General features: G+C 42.3%; 1 protein-coding gene across 1 annotated transcript; it reads right to left on the bottom strand.

Annotated features, from left to right (window-relative positions):
• Positions 1-1,064: 1,064 nt before the first annotated feature.
• LOC137643466 (probable protein BRICK1-B) lies at positions 1,065-22,595 on the bottom strand. The gene is made up of 3 exons (XM_068376241.1): positions 22,407-22,595; positions 13,487-13,588; positions 1,065-1,545 (listed from the first exon to the last, which is right to left on the bottom strand). The coding sequence occupies exons 1-3, from the start codon at positions 22,434-22,436 to the stop codon at positions 1,387-1,389; spliced, it is 291 nt and encodes a 96-aa protein (XP_068232342.1). The 5' UTR covers positions 22,437-22,595; the 3' UTR covers positions 1,065-1,386.
• Between the last annotated feature and the right edge of the window lie 1,294 nt (positions 22,596-23,889).

Here is a 23,889-nt window from a genome sequence, read left to right as displayed (position 1 = left end):
GCAAGCAACTGGCTTCAGGATGAAGACGGTCGTGACGTCATTTAAGCAATGGCGCCCGTTTGTTTACGTCTCGAGTACCAGAAGTAGCCACGGATGAGATTAGCTATGGAACGGCTCCCAGCTATTCTCAGCCCTTACACACCGAAGCATTAACTCTGTTCGGGGTGTAGATAGCTATGTGGCTATGCGTTAATACATGCGTCCCCTGTTGATATACGATGTCTTAAAAGGGAAACCTTTAGGATACTCGCTCCAGAAGTTAGAATTCTGTGATAACCTGTGGTTAAATTCTCTGGGAATATCTTAGTAGTTATTTACCCAAGGAAGCTACCAAAAAGGAACCTTACATCAGGACACCATGGCTATCTCACCCAAAAATAGATTTTTCGCTTCGCTCAAAATCCGTTTTTTATGCCCCAGTATACGAAAAAATTTTCAGGATACGAAAAGCTTACGAGATCCCAACTCGTCGCTGAGAGTACAGTACCTTTTTTTTGCGGGTATCAACCCTTAATTTAGGTGTACAGGTAACAATACACCTTCACTGATCCAAATGCTTTACATACAGTACTGTAACTTTTATATAGTAGTAAAGAAAATGGACCATTTTCTTAGGGCTTGGAGGGGATAACTAGGCTATAACTACATTATTGAATAATCTCATGGTGGTTTCTGGAATGGATTAGGCTGTTTTTAATGGTTGGGTTAATTATTGAATGATAGAAATGGCTGCATTGTATGTTTATTACTACAGTTTAGCATGTTTATGAAAGAAAAGGTGTCTTTTCGTAAGGCTTGGAACGGATTAGGCTATTTACATGTAAAACGCGACTCAGGATACGAAAAAATCAGCATACGAAACCGTATCCTGAACGGATTACTTTCGTATGCTGAGGCATCACTGTACTAAAGTTTATTGAAATAGCTAAAACAATAACTTCCCTCCATTTTACTGTGGATGAGTGTTATACTACGTACTGTATGCTGAAGTACCTTGCAGGACAGACTTCTGGGTTTTCCTGTTGCTTAACCTGGAAGGGCTTGAAAGAGTCCAAAATGACGAAGTTGTTGAAGTGCTTTATTAGAAAATATGGAAAAGTTTACAAGATAGAATACTGATCACAAGATAATCATAAAATATAATTATACAAGGTACCATTCTATAGTTCATGGTTTTTAATAGTCAGATAAAGAATTAATCATACTGCAAAATATAAAGTAAATTTCAAATAATTAGACTTCAGTCACACTTTTATATCATTACTCTACAGAAAAAAAAAATGACTTCAAGGAAAGAACACTTCACGTACACAGAGTATATGACATGATAATACAGTGCTGTACTGCACAAACAATAGAATACTTTAATGATATACAAAGCATCTTTCAATTTAAAGTTTCACCTTTTGTAACTCTTGCCTCGAGGTACTCGATTCTCCGTTCCAGTGTTGTTAGCTTTTCGTTTAGTTGACTAAGCTTAGACCTGCACGACATATCAAAACTGTTAAGAAATTCCGCTATCCTCTTGATATTACTTGTAATAACCTGTAAAGTGAAGGAAATGCTGAAATTTATAATGGTACTATAAAAATAATTTTTCTATTCAAACCTATAATTCTAACACTTAACAAGCATCACTGCTGTACCCTCACTAGGGGCGATACCCACGACCTCATAAATATAAAACGAGTAGCTGTCTTGTGAGTGTGGGGATTAACTTTTCCTCATCTTCCAATTCAAAGGGGTATATTAAGACACTGAGAACCTATCAACCACCACTCTGAGGGAGGAGGGGAGAGGGAATGCTAAAGGAGTACAGTATTGTAATAATTGGTTGGATTACAGTTAGCGAAAGGATACCCTCTATGATGAATCTTTCAAGCATTGGTTTTCCTTGTACTCAAAGTTTTCCAGGCCCCTTTGGGTCATAGATATCTTTCATCAACAATGCCTTCACCTTTCTAACCAATACATGTTTTTTAACTGAACTTTTTAACCCTTATGTAACCATACTAAAACAAAACCCATATTATTATTATTATTATTAACCCTTTTACCCCCAAAAGGACGTACTGGTACGTTTCACAAAACTCATCCCTTTACCCCCATGGACGTACCGGTACGTCCTTGCAAAACACTGCTATTTAAATTTTTTCTGGCATAATTTTGATAATTTTCTGAGAAACTTCAGGTATTTTCCAAGAGAATGAGATCAACCTGACCTCTCTATGATGAAAATTAAGGCTGTTGGAGCAATTTTAAAAAAATTTTATTTTCCTTAGTAAAATAAATTTTTGAATATACTTACCCGATGATCATGTAGCTGTCAACTCTGTTGCCCGACAGAAATCTAAGGTCGGGATACGCCAGCGATCGCTATACAGGTGGGGGTGTACACAACAGCGCCATCTGTGAGCAGGTACTCAAGTACTTCTTGTCAACAAGAACTCAATTTTCTCCTCGGTCCACTGGTTCTCTATGGGGAGGAAGGGAGGGTCCTTAAATTCATGATCATCGGGTAAGTATATTCAAAAATTTATTTTACTAAGGAAAATAACATTTTTCAATATTAATCTTAGCCGATGATCATGTAGCTGATTCACACCCAGGGTGGTGGGTGGAGACCAGCATAAATGTTAACATTAGAAGCTAAGTATCCCGTATCTTATTTTAGCAGTTATTCAAAATAACAAACATAAAATAAATAAGTACCTGGTAAGGAAGTCGACTTGAACCATTACCCTGCCTTTTTAAGTACGTCTTCCTTACTGAGCCTAGCGATCCTCTTAGGATGCTGAGCGACTCCTAGGTGCTGAAGTATGAAGGGCTGCAACCCATACTAAAGGACCTCATCACAACCTCTAATCTAGGCGCTTCTCAAGAAAGAATTTGACCACCCGCCAAATCAACCAGGATGCGGAAGGCTTCTTAGCCTTCCGGACAACCCAGAAATATTTCAAGAGAAAGATTAAAAAGGTTCTGGAATTAGGGAATTGTAGTGGTGGAGCCCCCACCACTACTGCACTCGTTGCTACGAATGGTCCCAGAGTGTAGCAGTTCTCGTAAAGAGACTGGACATTCTTAAGATAAAAGACGCGAACACTGATTAGCTTTTCCAAAAGGTCGCGTCGAAAATATTTTGCAGAGATCTATTTTATTAAAAGGTCACGGAAGTTGTGACAGCTCTAACTTCGTGTGTCCTTACCTTCAGCCAAGCTTGGTCTTCCTCATTCAGAAGGGAATGAGCTTCTCGTATTAAAAGTCTGAAAATACTAGGATAAAGAATTCTCTGACATAGGCAAAGATGAATTCTTAACTGAACACCATAAAGCTTCAGACGGGCCTCGTAAAGGTTTTTAACCCTTTTACCCCCAAAGGACGTACTGGTACGTTTCACAAAAGCCATCCCTTTACCCCCATGGACGTACCGGTACGTCCTTGCAAAAAAATGCTAAAAAATTAGTTTTTTATATTTTTTGATAATTTTTCGAGAAAATTCAGGTATTTTCCAAGAGAATGACACCAACCTGACCTCTCTATGACAAAAATTAAGGCTGTTAAAGCAATTTAAAAAAAATATACTGCAAAATGTGCTGGGAAAAAAATAACCCCCTGGGGGATAAGGGTTGGAAATTTCCAAATACCCCGGGGGTAAAAGGGTTAAAATAGAACTTAAGAGCTCTTACAGGACATAATACTCTTACTAGTTCATTCCCAACCATACGATAAGTTTGGAATAACGAACGATATTGGTCAAGGCCGAGAAGGCAGCTCGTGTTTGGCTAGAAAACCAAGATGTAGAACATGTAGCCGTTTCGGATGAAAATCCGATGTTCTTGCTGAAGGCATGAATCTCACTGACTCTTTTAGCTGTGGTTAAGCATATCAGGAAAAGAGTCTTAAAGGTGAGATCTTTCAGGGAGGCTGAATGAAGTGGTTCGAACCTGTCTAACATAAGGAATCTTAGAACCACGTCTAAATTCCAACCAGGTGTAACCAACGACGCTCCTTCGTGGTCTCAAAAGACTTAAGGAGGTCCTGTAGATCTTTATTGTTGGAAAGATCTAAGCCTCTGTGATGGAAGACTGATGCCAACATGCTTCTGTAACCCTAGAAAGTGGGAGCTGAAAGAGATCGCTCTTTCCTCAGATATAAGAGGAAGTCAGCTATTTGAGTTACAGAGGTACTGGTCGAGGATACGGATACTGACTTGCACCAGTTTAGGAAGATTTCCCACTTCGATTGGTAGACTCTAAGGGTGGATGTTCTCCTTGCTCTAACAATCGCTCTGGTTGCCTCCTTCGAAAAACCTCTAGTTCTCGAGAGTCTTTCGATACTCTGAAGGCAGTGAGACGAAGAGCGTGGAGGCCTTGGAGAACCTTCTTACGCGTGGCAGACGTAGCAGGTCCACCCTTAGGGGAAGAGTTCTGGGAACGTCTACTAGCCATCGAAGTACCTCGGTAAGTTATTCTCTCGCGGGCCAGAGGGAAGCAACTAGTGTCAACTTTGTCCCATCGTGAGAGGCGAACTTCTGCAGTACCTTGTTGACAATCTAGAACGGAGGGAATGCATATACTGTAGATCTAGATGAGACTAATCTAGTAGAAAGGCATCTAAAAGAACCACTGCTGGGTCCGGGATAGGTGAGCAAAGTATTGAGAGCCTCTTGGACATCGAGGTTGCGAAGAGATCTATGGTTGGCTGGCCCCAGGTGACCCAAAGTCTCTTGCATACATCTCTGTGGAGGGTCCAATATGTTGGAATTATTGTCCCTTCCTACTGAGACAATCTGCTAAGACATTCAAGTTGCCTTGGAAGAAACTTGTTACTAGTGAAAAGTCTAGACCTGTTGAACAGGAGAGGAGGTCACTAGCGAACTCGCACCATGTCAGAGAGTAGGTCCCTCCTTGCTAGGAGATGAACATCAAAGCAGGGAGTTGTCCGTGTTGACCTCCACTACTTTGTCTTGAAGGAGAGACCTGAAGCTTTTCCAGGTCAGACGTACTGCCAGAAGCTTCTTGCAGTTAAAATGCATTGTCCTTTGACTCGAGTTCCAAAATCCCGAGCATTCCCTACCGCCTAAGGTCGCACCCCAGCTTACGTCCAATGCGTCTGAGAAGAGAACGTGGTTGGGAGTCTGAACAGTCAGGGGAAGACCCTATAAAAGGTTGATAAAGTCCTTTCATCAGGTTAGACCAGACTTATCTTCCGGAAACCGGGATCGAGACCGCTTCTAGCGTCTTGTCCTTTTCCAGTGAAGAGCTAGATGAAACCGAAGAGGACGGAGGTGTAGTCTTCCAAGTGACACCAATTGAACCACGGATGACAGTGTCCTAACCAGACTCATCCACAGCCTGACAGGGCCGTATTCCTTCTTCAGCATCTTCTGGATGGATAGCAGGGCTGGGGGTTGATCGTCTTGTTCAGCCATGTCCTCATCAGAGGGTTCCTCATCCGAAACTGATGAGGAAACGGCAACGGAGTGGGCAACGTCTGACTCGCTGAATCCGGTCGCACTGGTGGATGCGTGACGGAGCCGGACACAAGATCATGGTACTGCTGCACAGTCTGTGAACTGTCAACCATGGGGAAGCGAGGAAGTACAGCGACAACCCGAAACTGTCTAGACTGTCTGGGTAGTGCAGACAACCCCTTATCGGGTTGCTGAGGTTGCCACACTGCGTCACAACAAGTCACCTCTGCTGGTTGTTGAACGTCTTCCCAGTGACACACTGAACGTCCACAACCACCTCCGAGAGTAGCTTAACGTCAACGTGCGACTGGCAACCCACACTGGGTCGCACCGGTGGAGGAACCATCTCAACTGGCGGACGTGAGTAGGATACCTCAGCGTCAACAGGGCGTACAACCAACCGGTAGGAAGGTCGTTGGCAAGAAGGTTCTTCTCCGTAAAAAATCCCCTATCAAGGACTAAGCTTGGACTGCATGTCTTGCAACAAAGCCCAAGGTCTATGGGAGCAGGTGTGGCAACAGACGGGGTTAGCGACTGAAGCGGAACCATTTACCCTCCCTGGAAGCATGTTATGCTTTAATTAAAGTCCATAGGAGGCTAAGCAGCTTAAGGCTCCTCTCCAAATGACAGAGTCCTCAAGGGAATATCAGAAAGAGGGAGAACAGCACTTTCTCATCTACAGGAACCATGTCCGAGAAAAGCTAGGTTATCTCAGTGAGGGTTTCACTGGTGCAAAAGCAGCAGACCAGAAGGCAACGTTATGAAACTGCTTGACAGTCTGTGAACTGTCAAAAACTGAACTGTCAACCACAACAGGAGCGTGAGGACATACAGCACTGGTGTATTAGTAGCAGACCAGAAGGCAACGTCATGTAACTGTTTGACAGTCTGTGAGTTGGCAACAACCAAAGTTGTGTGGGGAAGCCTCAACTCCTGACTGACTAGTTTGCTGCGGGCGAGTAACCACAGTGTGTTGCGGAGGCTGACACACAGTGTCAAAACACGGCAGCTTGTGGTAGCTCACGCACGGCAACGGAGTGCTCCGTGTGTCTGTGGGAGTCATCATACATCTGGCAGGGTTGACTGTGCATGGGTGGAGGAGCTCTCACAACAAGAGTGTGGGAGCAGGAAGCCATGCCGGGCGCACAACCGTGGTAGGTGTAGGCCCACGGGTGCATCGTCAACCTTCTCCGCAGTCGGAGTGTGGGAGCTGGCAACAACAAAAGCAGAGTGTTGGTGCGTGGGAGGGACTGCCGTGGGTTGCGGAGCATGCCGTATGGGATGCGGAGCATGCCGCATGGGTTGCGGAGCATGCCGCATTGTGTCAAAACACGGCAGCTCTACAGCACCTTCCCACTGCTGATGCGGTAGCTCACGCATGTCAATGGAGGGTGCAGCATGAACATGCGTCTGGCAGGGTCGACTGCGCATCGGAGGTGGAGCTCTCACAGGTGGAGTGTGGGAGCAGGCAGCCGCAGTATCTGCTGAGCGCACAACCGTGGCAGGTTGTAGATTAACAGGTGCATTGTCAACCTTCCAGCACGATACTCCTGCATGAAGGAGCAAGCTGAGACTGTATAGTCTGCAGCATGGACCACTAGGGTCTATGAAAGACGGTAACAAACGGAGCTACTGTCCGTTGTGACTGAGGGTCTAAAACAGCTGGTGCGGCAACAGACGGAGTTACTGCCTGTTGCGGTACCACCTTGCCTCTCTTGGGAGGTGTGCAGTCGTCGGATGACTGGAGCGAGTCCGAACTGACCCAGTGGCTACACCTAGGCCGTTGGACTTGCGCGGAAGGGACCGACTTGCACTTAAAAGCTGCAAGATTTGGTCCATGGTTTCTGCGAGAAACCTCTTCCGCAGACGAGGAATAAATGGGCTCTCTCGTCTTTGTGTGGGTGGGGTGATCACGTCGGCAACGTGTGTAGATACACTCGAAACCACGGAGGGAAACGTCTGTTCGTCGATCAAGACCTGTGGAACCCATAAGTCCTTCGACATTACTTCTCCCCTGGGCTTGGGAGCTTGTAAGAGGTATCGGACTAGGTGAACAACTGGCACGAACAGACGAACCCTCGAACGCAACACTGTAACACTTTGCGCATATCACTTTATCACTTTTGATTTTCTGTTTGCACTTATTTCACTGAACTCGAAACTTTAAGTGATTTGTACCTGAAACACGCAATCCTATCCTTCATTAAAAAGTAGTAATTGCGAAAACAGTTTTACAATGTAACAGAAAAACATAATGAAAGATAAAGAATTCAGTGGCTGGAAAAGAGACTAAACACTAGATCAAATAAACTACGTTTAAAATCTCTCACCGCATAAAGCCTGGGAACAAGAATAAAACTCTAGAAACGTTTTACCTTCTTCCCCTATAGCGACTAGGGAGAAGAGTAAAAAACGAGAACAACGTTTCCCGCTTGAACGAAACGTTTATTCTCCTCTCTCTCCCTCCGTCTCTATCTCTCTCTCTCTCTCTCTTGACTTAGAACCTGAGAGAAGAGCCCAATTATATATCGTTAAAACATATTATTTGTTAAAGGAAAAAAACTGAAAGGTTTCCCAAATAAAAAGTTCCTTTATTAGAATTAAAACCATTTAAGCTAAGAAAGAATGAACGAAACGCTAGAATCGGTTTACTCTTACTGCAACGTGAAACCGTGAAATACTCTCTCTCTATCGTAACGATAGAGCGCATGTTGAACATTCTGAACGTCAACAACTGCGGAGACTAAACTAAACGTTAGTTCATCTTTGAAAACAGTACGAGACTATCAAAGAAATTCTTTCAAAAACATTAAAATTAAAATAGCATAAATTCTTAAAAGGAAATACGATATGACGGGCTCAATGTTAATTAACTTCGGTTCCAAGTAAGGACCGCCTACTATTAGGAAAGGTCGCATATAAACAAACATAAAAATTAATTTTTATAAGTTTATAATAAATGGAAAGTTAATCGAAGAGGCCTATAAATGGCGGAGAGATATAAAATAAATCTATAATTTTGTTAAGCAAAATTACCAAAAACCTAAACACACTTCCGTCTAAGGGAAGGGTCGGTCATTAAAAAGTGAAAGAGAGTCTATACTCTCTTCGTCACCAACACTTCCGTCTAAGGGAAGGGTCGGCCATTTAAAAGTGAAAGAGAGTCCATACTCTCTTCGTCACCATAATTAAATCTATCCAAAGTTCAAGTTTTGAAATGAAGATAAAACCCCTGCATAGCGAAAGCTCAAAACTGGAATAGTGTACTTCACCAAAAAGTTGTGAAAACAAATCCAGTTAGGGACGGCGTATTAGTAGGTCTTGCCGGTGGCACGACAGAGGAAAAATTGAGTTCTTGTTGACAAGAAGTACTTGAGTACCTGCTCACAGATGGCGCTGTTGTGTACACCCCCACCTGTATAGCGATCGCTGGCGTATCCCGACCTTAGATTTCTGTCGGGCAACAGAGTTGACAGCTACATGATCATCGGGTAAGATTAATATTGAAAAATATACTGCAAAATGTGGTTGAAAAAAAAATAACCCCTGGGGGTTAAGGGTTGGAAAGTTCCAAATAGCCTGGGGATAAAAGGGTTAATTGCTAAGCTACAACCCTAGTTGGAAAAGCAGACTGCTATAAGCCCAGGGGACCCAACAGGGAAAACAGCCCAGTGAGGAAAGGAAACAAGGAAAAATAAAATATTTTACGAACAGTAACAACATTAAAATAAAAATTTCCTATATAAACTATAAAAACTTGAACAAAACAAGAGGAAGAGGAATTAGATACAATAGTGTGCCCGAGTGTACCCTCAAGCAAGAGAACTCTGACCCAAGACAGTGGAAGACCATGGTACAGAGGCTATGGCACTACCCAAGACTAGAGAACAATGGTTTGATTTTGGAGTGTCCTTCTCCTAGAAGAGCTGCTTACCATAGCTAAAGAGTCTCTTCTACCCTTACCAAGAGGAAAGTACCAACTGAACAATTATAGTGCAGTAGTTAACCCCTTGGGTGAAGAAGAATTGTTTGGTAATCACAGTGTATGAGGACAGAGGAGAATCTGTAAAGAATAGGCCAGACTATTCGGCGTATGTGTAGGCAAAGGGAAAGAACCGTAACCAGAGAGAAGGATCTACTGTAGTACTGTCTGACCAGTCAAAGGACCCCATAACTCTCTAGCGGTAGTATCTCAATGGGAGGCTGGTGCCCCGGTCAACCTACTACCTTTAATTTATTATATACACCTAAAACTATAGCATTTGGTAAACCCAACCTAAATACAATATGTCACCCACTCCTACTATAAGTCTTAGTGACCAATTATCTTCATAGTCAGTTCTCAAGCTACTGTACTCGGATACTGTAATGCATTATGAAGAAAGAGAAGCTTCTCCAATAAGCCAATTCGAATACATGATACAGACAAAATCCTAAGGATATTCTAAGAAGTAGCCACTCCCCCTGATACTGTGGGATTTGACCTTTACCAGTTTTAAGCTCTGGTCTTCTATGTACTTGTGGATGTCAATTATTGTTGGGATCCCACACTTGTGAGCAATAAATGACTACTTTCTTGTGCTGGGAAGTTGTGAACATGCCCACTCTTAATTATACTAGTGAAGCTTTGTATCTACAAAAGAGGAGCCCTTACAGGAGAAGGCATCACTTCATGCATTTAGAGGGCTGAGATAGAAAAGTAAAAAATCAACCAACCTGATCCTTTTTTTTTTTTAAACAACAATTTCCAAGGGTTTGTGCCAACTCTGAGTACATGTCTGGGAGAGTGCGTTCCGGACACTTCTTGAACTTGACATGAAGTACAGTTCATTGTCATCCTTGAGAAACCCAATCTTTGATTCTCCTGAAAACCCCATCAGGCACCTTGGTGACTAATAAGTCTCAGAACAGAAAGATCTAGAGTGATTCCCATCTAAACACCACTTGTGACAAGTACGGGGCTTGCCACTATTGTGTTACTTGCCACGACTGCTTTTGAAAGTGGATGAAGCTGTCTTTGGCTAAGGAATTCAATGTCATATTAGGCAAGGTACATCTTAGGCCCTAAACATGGGGCTACGTAAGGAAGCAAGTCGGGCAGTGAGCCCAATTTAGGAGATTATATGGCTAGTATTATGGATATTGCTTAACCCTACATTGACATCCTACATAGAGGATAAAGTGAATACTTTAACAGTCTTGTCCTGAATAAAGTATCTGATTGAAAGAAAAAACAAGACAAGCTGATCATTAGAGTCCTGAAGGGTGCTTGGCAGAAAAACACTCTGACCTAAAGGGTCTTGTCTTTACTCCCTTTGTTAGGCAAATGCCCCACTACATTGATGTATTGTCTTCTTTACTAGATTCAAATCATTTCTACTGTATATCATGCTGCTTGGTCATTTCCTCCTTAAAATCACAGAACATTGCCACTATGGACACATTTATCTTTTGGAGGCTAAACTATTTCCTGTTCCAAATCCATTCACACTATTCCACCCATACTGCCACAGAAGATAGGCCTATACGGAGTATTCGCACTGGTGGAGCTATTCCTAAATCTCTTCCAATTCTTAAATTCACAATCCTGGCATCATACTTCCACACAATAAAGATAGACTTTCCTCTTCTGCCCAGTACTATCCCTACAATCAACACTCCTATTCTCTAAGGAAAGCTCTTCTCTACAAACAATGCACTTGGAGTGGGGATAAAAAATTATCCTGTAAAGTTTTATAATCTGGCAAACAAAGCAGAACTGCACCCTAACAAATTTGGAAAAGACACAAGAACACACATGCCTATTGGTCACTCACAACCTGTCAGATGTGGAAGAGAAGCAGAGAATTGCCACTCTCACAGAGCAGCTACATGTTTAAGCGGCAGCCTAGCACGGGTGCAGAGCACTATACAGAGCACTTATTACACCAATGTGGAAAGCTGAAGGAATATTCAATCTATATTTAAGGGTTGTGGCTTTAACCACCTGTCATGGGGACAGCAATGAACTTTAAGATTTACTTAAATATCGTAAAAAGTTCCCAAAAATGTTTCACAGTCATAAACAATAATATACAACAGTATTTATTGTTGACATGGCATATTATCAAACTTAAAGTACTAAATATATAGCACTAAGCTGCATCAAAGTATTCTTATAGTGCCTTTTATACTCCACAACTTATAATGTGGAAATTCAAGCTCAAAATTAATCATATCTTTATCTTCCTATTAGTGTTTAAATTTGTAGGTGTTGAGCCATATAAGATTTTTATAGTGTACTGTATTCTCTCTCATCTGACAGCTCCTGTAAATTAACTGATGCTGAGTACTTATTCTTATGAAGGAACATTAGATTATTAAGAAATGGTATATAAAAAAAAAAGCAGATGATAGGGTACATAACAACTAAAGTTTTTACCTCTACAAGTATCAACACACGCAAAACATAATTCAATATGCAATGTCAACAGCTAAACTATGCAGTACGGAGCACAGTAACTAGAAAGTAATGTTTCACCTGAAATGTAATATGAATAAAACGTGCTTCATTCATCCATATACCAAGGCACTTCCCCCAATTTTGGGGGGTAGCCGACACCAACAATGAAACAAAACAAAAAGGGGACCTCTACTCTCTATGTTCCTTCAGCCTAATCAGGGACTCAACCGAGTTCAGCTGGTACTGCTAGGGTGCCACAGCCCAACCTCCCACATTTCCACCACAGATGAAGCTTCATAATGCTGACTCCCCTACTGCTGCTACCTCCGCGGTCATCTAAGGCACCGGAGGAAGCAGCAGGGCCTACTGGAACTGCGTCACAATCGCTCGCCATTCATTCCTATTTCTAGCACGCTCTCTTGCCTCTCTCACATCTATCCTCCTATCACCCAGAGATTTCTTCACACCATCCATCCACCCAAACCTTGGCCTTCCTCTTGTACTTCTCCCATCAACTCTTGCATTCATCACCTTCTTTAGCAGACAACCATTTTCCATTCTCTCAACATGGCCAAACCACCTCAACACATTCATATCCACTCTAGCCGCTAACTCATTTCTTACACCCGTTCTCTCCCTCACCACTTCGTTCCTAACCCTATCTACTCGAGATACACCAGCCATACTCCTTAGACACTTCATCTTAAACACATTCAATTTCTGTCTCTCCATCACTTTCATTCCCCACGACTCCGATCCATACATCACAGTTGGTACAATCACTTTCTCATATAGAACTCTCTTTACATTCATGCCCAACCCTCTATTTTTTACTACTCCCTTAACTGCCCCCAACACTTTGCAACCTTCATTCACTCTCTGACGTACATCTGCTTCCACTCCACCATTTGCTGCAACAATAGACCCCAAGTACTTAAACTGATCCACCTCCTCAAGTAACTCTCCATTCAACATGACATTCAACCTTGCACCACCTTCCCTTCTCGTACATCTCATTACCTTACTCTTACCCACATTAACTCTCAACTTCCTTCTCTCACACACCCTTCCAAATTCTGTCACTAGTCGGTCAAGCTTCTCTTCTGTGTCTGCTACCAGTACAGTGCTTCATATTATCTGTAAAATTAAAGTGTCACCCTTATAAAACCTATAAAAATCCAAACTAGAAGAGCACTCTGAGAGTGCAGACCTACACCACAGCAGCATATTTTTTGAAACGTGCTCAACTTACTCAACTTTCCAGGAATCAATTTGAACCGTAGGCGTATTTGAAGTTTGTGAGACAATCATGTGCGAACTTGTGGTAAATGTTAGGGTTCATTCGGTTGACTATTTTCTCGACCTTAACCTTGACCTTTGACCTAAGACGTTCAAAATTTAATCTCTTCCATGTCTTAATATAACAATTAATTCCTGAAAGTTTCACTACTCTATGAGTAAAAGTGGGGCCAGAAAGTTGTTCAAAAGCAAACAAACAAACAAACAAACAAAGCGAAAACATAATCTACTACAAATTTTGCTGGCGGAAGTAAATTCTTCAAATATCTTACCTCAATATATTCTCTGTTCACCCAGTCTTTACTAATCTGCTGAGTGATGACTTGATTCCGTGCCGACATGGCTGCTTTGCGATTTGTGCGAGCTGGTTCCAACTGCAAAATGTTATTTTTATTAACAAAATAAATTTTTGAATATACTTACCCGGTGATTATATAAGCTGCAGCTCTGCTGCCCGACAGAAAAACTCTACGTTCAAAATCCGCCAGCGATCGCTATGCAGGTAGGGGGTGTACTTCAACAGCGCCATCTGTCGTGCAGGTACTCAGTACTCAATGTAAACACAGAACTCAATTTTCTCCTCGGTCCACTGGGTCTCTATTGGGGAGGAAGGGAGGGTCCTTTAATATATAATCACCGGGTAAGTATATTCAAAAATTTATTTTATTAATAAAAATAACATTTTTCAATATTAAACTTAGCCGGTGATTATACAAGCTGATTCACACCCAGGGGGGTGGGTAGAGACCAGCATTAATTGTTTACATTATTATGAGCTAAGGATTTTGTATTTCATTTTAGCAGTTATTCAAAATAACAAACATAAAATAAATAAGTACCTGGTAAGGAAGTCGACTTGAACAATTACTCTGCCTTTTTTAAGTACGTCTTCCTTACTGAGCCTCGCGATCCTCTTAGGATGCTGAGCGACTCCTAGGATCTGAAGTATCAAGGGTTGCAACCCATACTACAGGACCTCATCAAAACCTCTAATCTAGGCGCTTCTCAAGAAAAGAATTTGACCACCCGCCAAATCAACCAGGATGCGAAAGGCTTCTTAGCCTTCCGGACAACCCAAAAACAACAATAAAAAACATTTCAAGAGAAAGATTAAAAAAGGTTATGGAATTAGGGGAATGTAGTGGTTGAGCCCTCACCCACTACTGCACTCGCTGCTACGAATGGTCCCAGGGTGTAGCAGTTCTCGTAAAGAGACTGGACATCTTTAAGATAAAAAGACGCGAACACTGACTTGCTTCTCCAATAGGTTGCGTCCATTATACTCTGCAGAGATCTATTTTGTTTAAAGGCCACTGAAGTTGCGACAGCTCTAACTTCATGTGTCCTTACCTTCAGCAAAGCATGGTCTTCCTCATTCAGATGGGAATGAGCTTCTCGAATCAACAGTCTGATATAATTGGAAACTGCATTCTTTGACATAGGCAAAGAAGGTTTCTTAATAGCACACCATAAAGCTTCTGACTGTCCTCGTAAAGGTTTAGTTCGTCTTAAATAGAACTTAAGAGCTCTAACAGGGCATAAGACTCTTTCGAGTTCATTTCCAACCAAATTTGAAAGGCTTGGAATATCGAACGATTTCGGCCAAGGACGAGAAGGTAGCTCGTTTTTGGCTAGAAAACCAAGCTGTAAAGAACATGTAGCCGTTTCAGATGAAAATCCGATGTTCCTGCTGAAGGCGTGTATCTCACTGACTCTTTTAGCTGTTGCTAAGCAAACGAGGAAAAGAGTCTTTAAAGTGAGATCTTTAAAGGAGGCTGATTGTAGTGGCTCGAACCTTTCTGACATAAGGAATCTTAGTACCACGTCTAAATTCCAACCCGGTGTAGCCAAACGACGCTCCTTCGAGGTCTCAAAAGACTTAAGGAGGTCCTGTAGATCTTTGTTGTTAGAAAGATCTAAGCCTCTGTGACGGAAGACTGCTGCCAACATGCTTCTGTAACCTTTGATAGTGGGAGCTGAAAGAGATCTTTCCTTCCTCAGGTATAATAGGAAGTCAGCTATTTGGGTTACAGAGGTACTGGTCGAGGATACAGATACTGAATTGCACCAGTTTCGGAAGACTTCCCACTTCGACTGGTAGACTCTAAGAGTGGATGTCCTCCTTGCTCTAGCAATCGCCCTGGCTGCCTCCTTCGAAAAGCCTCTAGCTCTAGTGAGTCTTTCGATAGTCTGAAGGCAGTCAGATGAAGAGTGTGGAGGCCTGGGTGTACCTTCTTTACGTGTGGCTGACGTAGAAGGTCCACTCTTAGAGGAAGAGTTCTGGGAACGTCCACCAGCCATTGAAGTACCTCGGTGAACCATTCTCTCGCGGGCCAGAGGGGAGCAACTAACGTCAACCTTGTCCCTTCGTGAGAGGCGAACTTCTGCAGTACCTTGTTGACAATCTTGAACGGGGGGAATGCATAAAGGTCTAGATGGGACCAATCCAGTAGAAAGGCATCTATATGAACTGCTGCTGGGTCCGGGATTGGTGAGCAATAAAGTGGGAGCCTCTTGGTCATCGAGGTTGCAAAGAGATCTATGGTAGGTTGGCCCCATGTGGCCCATAGTCTCTTGCACACATCCTTGTGTAGGGTCCATTCTGTTGGAATGATTTGACCCTTCCGACTGAGGCAATCCGCCATGACATTCATGTTGCCTTGAATGAACCTCGTTACTAGAGAAAGGTTTAGATCTCTTGACCAGGTGAGGAGGTCCCTTGCGATCTCGTACAACGTCATAGAATGGGTCCCTCCTTGCTTGGAGATGTACGCCAAGGCCGTGGTGTTGTCTGAGTTCACCTCCACCACCTTGCCTTGAAGGAGGGACTTGAAGCTTTTCAAGGCCAGATGAACTGCCAGTAGCTCCTTGCAGTTGATATGTAACGTTCTTTGATTCGAGTTCCAAGTTCCCGAGCATTCCCGACCGTCTAATGTCGCACCCCAGCCCGTGTCCGATGCGTCCGAGAAGAGAACGTGGTTGGGGGTCTAAACAGCCAGGGGCAGACCCTCTCTGAGGTTGATGTTGTCCTTCCACCAAGTCAGTGATGACTTCATCTTCTCGGAAATGGGGATCGAGACCGCTTCTAGCGTCTTGTCCTTTTTCCAGTGAACAGCTAGGTGAAATTGAAGGGGACGGAGGTGCAGTCTCCCTAACGAAATGAACTGTTCCAGGGATGAAAGCGTCCCTATCAGACTCATCCACTGTCTGACTGAACATCGTTCCTTCTTTAGCATGTTCTGGATGCATCCTTGGGCTTGACTTGTTCTGGGGGCCGACGGAAAAGCCCGAAAAGCTTGACTGTGAATCTCCATCCCTAAGTACACTATAGTTTGGGATGGGACCAGTTGGGACTTTTCCATATTGACCAGGAGACCCAATTCCTTGGTCAGATCTAGAGTCCACTTTAGATTCTCCAGACAGCGACGACTGGAAGAAGCTCTTAGAAGCCAGTCGTCCAAATAGAGGGAAGCTCTGATATCCGCTAAATGCAGGAATTTGGCAATATTCCTCATCAGCTTCGTAAATACAAGAGGAGCTGTGCTTAGGCCAAAGCACAGGGCTTGAAATTGGTAGACAACCTTTTCGTAAACGAATCTCAGAAAAGGTTGGGATTCTGGGTGGACGGGGACGTGAAAGTAAGCGTCCCTTAGGTCTAAAGAGACCATCCAGTCTTCCTTCCTGACCGCTGCTAGAACAGACTTTGTGGTCTCCATGGCTAACGTCTGCTTTGTGACAAAGACATTCAGCGCACTGACGTCTAGCACCGGCCTCCACCCTCCTGTCTTCTTTACCACTAAGAAGAGACGGTTGTAGAAGCCCGGGGATTGATGGTCCCGGACTTTGACTACCGCTCCCTTTTCTAGTAAGAGAGACACCTCTTGCTTCAAAGCTAGTCTCTTGTCTTCCTCTCTGTACCTGGGAGAGAGATCGATGGGAGACGTTGCTAGAGGGGGTTTGCGTACAAACGGGATCTTGTACCCTTCTCTGAGCAACTTCACAGATTGTGCATCTGCGCCCCTTTTCTCCCAGGTCTGCCAGAAGTTCTTGAGTCTGGCTCCCACTGCTGTCTGAAGAAGGTGGCAGTCAGACTCTGCCCTTAAAGGACTTGGTACCTTTCTTCTTCCCACGTCTCCCTTCGGCACGAGCACCTCCTCTGCTGGAGGCTCTGCCACGAAAGGGCGGAATGAATCTGGACGCTGGAGTGTCCATCCTGGGTCTAGACAAGGTAGGCAAAGGGGTGGCTTTGCGGGCAGAGGAAGCAACCAGGTCATGAGTGTCTTTTTGAATCAAGGAGGCAGCAATCTCCTTTATCAACTCCTCTGGGAAAAGGCACTTTGAGAGAGGAGCAAACATAAGTTCCGATCTCTGACACGGTGTTACTCCAGCTGACAAGAAAGAGCAAAGGTTCTCCCGTTTCTTGAGGACCCCGGAAACGAACGAAGCCGCAAGCTCACTGGATCCGTCACGTATGGCCTTGTCCATGCAGGACATAATGAGCATGGAAGTTTCCTTGTCAGAAGGGGAGATCTTCCTGCTCAACGCTCCCAAACACCAATCCAAAAAGTTAAAAACCTCGAAGGCTCTGAACACTCCTTTCAACAGATGGTCTAAGCCTGAAGGAGACCAACAAATCTTAGAGCGTCTCATGGCTAGCCTGCGGGGAGAGTCTACTAGACTTGAGAAGTCGCCCTGGGCAGAGGCAGGAACTCCCAAGCCGAGAACTTCTCCCGTGGCATACCAGACGCTCGATCTGGAAGAGAGTCTCGCAGGGGGAAACGTAAATGCTGTCTTCCCAAGGTTCTTTTTGGACTGCATCCATTCTCCCAACACTCGTAAAGCTCTCTTAGACGAGCGGGCGAGGACGAGCTTCGTAAAGGCAGGCGCGGATGACTGCGTGCCTAAAGCGAACTCAGATGGAGGAGAGCGTGGGGCCGCAGATACAAACTGATCAGGATACATCTCCCTGAACAGTGCAAGAACTTTCCTAAAGTCCAAGGAGGGTTGCGTGGTCTTGGGTTCGTCGATGTCCGTATGCGGGTCGTCAATGTGTGCAGCGTCGTCATCATCAGAGAGTCCATCATCTGAAAACTGAGGAGGAAGCGGCAAAGGAGTAGGAATCGGCTGGTCAGCTGAGTCCGGCAGCACGGGTGCATGCGTGACTGAACCGGACGCAACGTCATGGAACTGTTGCCCAGTCTGTGAACTGGCAACAACCATAGCAGCGCGGGGGCGCAAAGCGTCTACTCCAGAGTGTCTAGTCTGCTGTGGGCGAGTAGTGGTAACCACACTGGGTTGCGGAGGTTGACGCACCGCGTCAAAACAAAACAACTTAGGTTGTTGTTGTAACTCGCGAACGTCAACGGAAGGTTCCGTGCGTCGCTGAACGTCAACATGCGGCTGGCAGGGTACACTGGAACGCATGGGTGGCGGGACTCTCACAGCTGGAGTGCGGGAGAAGGTAGCCTCAGCGTCCACTGGACGCACAACCGTGGGTGGTTGTAGGCTAGAGGTTGGTGCAGCGTCAACCTTCTCCGCACGAAAGTCCTGCATCAATGACGTTAACTGTGACTGCATGGTCTGCAGCAAAGACCACTTAGGGTCTACAGTAGCAGGTGCGGCAACAGACGGTGTTACTGCCTGATGCGGTACCGCTTTGCCTCTCTTAGGAGGTGTGCAGTCATCGGAAGACTGCAGCGAGTCCGAACTGACCCAGTGGCTACAACTGGGCCGTTGGACTTGCGCGGAAGGGACCGACTTGCGCTTAAGAGGCCGCGAGACCTTGGTCCATGGTTTCTTTTGAGAAACCTCTTCCGCAGACGAGGAATAAATGGGCTCTCTCGTCTTCGTGTGGGTGGGGCGATCTTGGTTAGATACGCCCAAAACTACGGAGGGAACGTCTGTTCGCTGATTAAAGCCTCTCGAACCCTTTGGTCGTACGACATTGCTTCTCCCCTAGGCTTGGGAGCTTGCAAGAGGTCCCGGACTGGGAGGACGACAGGCACGAACAGACGAACCCTCAAGCGCAACACTATCAACAACACTTTCCACAACACTACCACTCACTTTGTCACTACCCACTGCACTCTTACACTTCAACTCCTTGACGTCTGCCATGAGTTGGTTACGGTCACTCGCCAATGACTCGACTCTCTCACCCAGAGCCTGGATGGCACGCATCATATCTGCCATCGAAGGTTGTTGAGTGCTAGAAGGGGGATCAGGAGCAACCACTACAGGGGAAGGAATAGGTTGTGGGGCATGAGGAGAGGAAAATTCAACGGAGCGAGATGAACTTCTCCTGACTCTATCTCTCTCTAGCCTACGTGTGTATTTCTGGAATTCGATGAAATCGAATTCCGAAAGCCCAACGCATTCCTCACATCGATCTTCCAATTGACAGGTCTTATCCCGACAATTGGAACAAACGGTGTGAGGATCGATAGAGGCCTTCGGAAGACGCCTTGAACAGTCCCTAGCATTACATTTCCTGAATTTAGGGACTTGAGAAGGGTCAGCCATTTTGAATTAGTCAAAGGGGAATTCAAAATCTATCCAAAGTCGTCAACAAATAATCCAAAATCAATAAAAGAATGCAAGGATGTATTGAAGATAACGTCTGCAAAGCGAAAGCTCAAAACTAGAAATGTGTACTTCACCAAAATATGTGAAAACCAATCCAGTAAGCAACAGCGAATTTAGTAGGTCTTGCCGGTGGCACGACAGAGAGAAAATTGCGTTCTGTGTTTACATTGAGTACTGAGTACCTGCACGACAGATGGCGCTGTTGAAGTACACCCCCTACCTGCATAGCGATCGCTGGCGGATTTTGAACGTAGAGTTTTTCTGTCGGGCAGCAGAGCTGCAGCTTATATAATCACCGGCTAAGTTTAATATTGAAAAAAGAAAATTGCAATTCTTATTGCTATTGTAGCGTACTAAATCCTATCTCACTGAAATTTCCATCAATTCCAGAATGTATTTCATATCTGACATGGAGATTTTCAAGAGAATGTACAGCTTAGTTATTTATCCTTTATTTAGTAGTATTAAGAAATTGGCATTCTCTGAAATGTGTGATAGCCTGATTATTATAAACACAGTTAAAGGTCTGTAAATGTAGAGTAATTTAAACAAAAAAATGCAATAATGTACAGTATTGTCCTGCCTATAACCATACATTGTATCAAATGTAAAAGTCACTGAAATTCTTATTTATGCGACCTTTTACAATTACAACAAATCTTAAATTGCAGCTATACCTGTACAGTATAAAGTATTCCTGTCTTCTATAACAATATTACCCGATCATGCTTACCACATGACTTTTACACAACCCATAAGCATATCAAAAGATTTATAAATTATCTCAGCATTAGGTATGATAATAAATACATTCCAACATGATTTGGTCTGTCTGATTTAGTTCACAGAATTTGGACCACATGACCTGATATTAAGGCCGGGGAGACCATTCAACACAAAACAGCACGTAGGGAGAAACATTGCACTTGCATTATTTAGTAAATGTTAAGAGGTTGGAGAGCAACATGAAAGAAAGTAGGTTGAAAGAGGGATAAATTAAAAGAATAAAAATTGTGCAACTAGGGATAAAAATGGCTCTCTGTAGATCTCTTAGTACTATGCAGTGCACTGACGGCACTACCCTCGGAATTTAGTTAGTTCGAGGCAAAATTTGGCAACACCATAGAATGTTCTACTGACACCCATAATTTGATAAAGGCCACTTCGGAGAACCCTGCAAATTTTCCCCTCTATATTCTTCTCATTTATAAATATAATCTGCTCAGTCTAGCTAATAAGAATTGTCTCAATCTAAAGTCTTATAAAGTATTTCACCGATGATTATAATGAGCCACTACCAAATGGACCATTGTTTTAAATTTTGATGGTCTGCATGCCTACTTGAGAGCTTAGAATTTTAAAGTCAACTATTAAATTTTAACAAGCTAAGACATCTGAAAACATACAGTACTTTGACCCTAAATCCATCAAATTAAGAGGGACCCTATTCAAGAAACTGGAGCATCTATCAATCAACATCGTCAATGCCATAATCAATTCTGCTGTAGAGTCATATTGTTTGGTTGAATTTTGATGCTAAGTTTCACTGAATTCTGATTTCAAGGTACACTGAAAATTTAAAGCAAAATCAGCTAAGCCTAAGCTAGCCTAGTAACCTATGGAAGTAAATTTTGACAAAGAAAAAACTTGTAGACCATGTTAGAAAATGGTACGGGTCAGTAAATTAATGGTACAGTATGTATGTATGTATATATATATACTGTATATATATATATATATATATATATATATATATATATATATATATATATATACATATATATATACATACATATATACATACATTATATATATATATATATATATATATATATATATATATATATATATATATATATATATATATATATATATATATATATATATATATATACATATAAATATATATATACACCTATATATTCTAACCTTTTACTGCCAATAGATATAACTCTCTCCTAGTGACATTCTTTACATGCAACTTTACCCAAAATTGCTACATTGTCATGTAAAAATATAATTTAATTTCTAATCTTCAACTAATAAGAGAACCCAAAATCTATGTGCAAGGGTATAGGGGAGAAGAGTCACAGGGAGGGCTAAGTGCCCTCGGTAGGTACATACACGGCTATATAGGTCGGGTTAAGTGGGGTGCTCAAAACTTTAATATACCAGCAACCTTGGTCAACATAGAAAGCTGGGATTGGCAGTAAAACTGTATAATTTTATCAAGTTAATAATGACGCTGCATCCAGGTTGAGTTACACTAGGTGGGTGTGGTCAGGTTGTGGGTGTGGTTAGGTTAGGTTACAGCCCTAGCATTAACTTTTTTTCTTTTCCAGCGCATTATAAAACACTAATTTTCCACTTAAGATCCACATCATTTTTAAAATCTAAAATCTACATAAACAATTTTTTGATAAAAAAATTGTTAGCTTAGTTATGACCACACTCGAGTTACGTAGATATCTCTCTAATATACGGAACCAAGACCTGATCTAATAAGCTAGTTTAGCAAATAAACTAGTAGAAAAAAACATCAATGTGAAGCTATAATCAATAGCTTACGAAAATTATAAAGCCTGATACCACCCAATATAAAGTTACCACTGTGTCTGAGTAGTTCCAGGTCTCCATTTGTTGCTCTTGTTATATGATGTTACTAAAATTAAATTCCAGTACCTTACAAAGTATCAATATCAAAGTTCCTCTGTAATTAGCAGCCTTCAAAGCAAAATTAAAAAGATCGTCATTGATGAAGTATAATGAGGGCTAATCTTCACTTCCGATCACTGATATTGTTTACAAGAGTTAAAGTTGCGTTCTATTTGTCAACTACGTTTATGTTTCAGCACTAATACAAACGTTTAAGTAGAAATGTTATTTCAAACCAAATATACGTAATAATAAACATGCTTTTCATAAAAATATATTTGACATATTAGGAATAAATATAAATAGATTATTATTTAAAGATTATACAAATAAAACATAAATATTTCGCTGACATTATAAAAAACAAGAGGAAAGTTGTCAAACAATGTTACTTGTCGCATGGAACGAACCCATAGCGAATTCTCTTAAGCGCCAGAGAAAATAGTGTTTGCTTTTAAAGGTTAGTCTCGATAGATGAATGAATCATTAAGTCTGCGCTCTGATTTACAATAGTGAAGGTCTATTAATTGCAGGTGCACAGTTTTCATATATGAGTCATGGGTGAAAAAAATATCCGTTATATGATATAGTTTTTACATTCTCCGTCTTATCAACATTGGCAAGAGTCAGCCCTATTCCTAGGGAAGCATAGTACTTGCCAGTGAAATGGATTGTTTAGGGTGCTCATTGAAAAAAATAAAAAAAAGTTAGTTATGTGAGCAAATCAAAACTAATTCGTCCGGTGTTGTAATATTCTCTCTCTCTCTCTCTCTCTCTCTCTCTCTCTCTCTCTCTCTCTCTCTCTCTCTCTCTCTCTCTCTCTCTCTCTCTCTCATTATAGTTTTTAGTACGGAAATAGCGTTATTCAATTAAAGGAACTACAAATTTAAGATAAACTATATTATGACGGGAAATGTGACCTATCTGATGTTTACTTACACACAAAAAAAAATGTCCATAGAGATATTAACGTCAGTAATTAATATATAAAGCAAATACTATGCATGTCCTGAATTTATAAGCGTTATGAAACTAGCAAAGAAAGAATAGGAAAACATATTGGTGACAATAATTAATATCGGAATAAAACAAAACAAGGAAGCATCAAGCGTGAACGATAAACGACACAGTGAAATGTAAATAAATTCTAAATAATTTCACAAAGTCAATAATCCATCGAAGAGTTTTGAATAAATTATGAAAACACTTTAAACAACGAGTTACGCTAAAAAAAGTGACGTAAAATAATATAGTAATAAAATTCACAAAATCCTCGGTTAAAATTAGTGAGAAGAAATAAGGTCGAAAAGGCACTCAAAGATATACTAGTTTTCTTGAATAACAGACTACAAATAAATGTTCATTTATTCATTAAAACATTTAATACACTATCTTCATCACTGTATACCAAGCCTAGGCCTACAATTATATTTGC

This window comes from Palaemon carinicauda, chromosome 7 (genome assembly GCF_036898095.1).
Source record: "Palaemon carinicauda isolate YSFRI2023 chromosome 7, ASM3689809v2, whole genome shotgun sequence".
NCBI lineage: Eukaryota > Metazoa > Arthropoda > Malacostraca > Decapoda > Palaemonidae > Palaemon > Palaemon carinicauda.
This window is presented reverse-complemented; position numbering and strand designations above follow the sequence as displayed.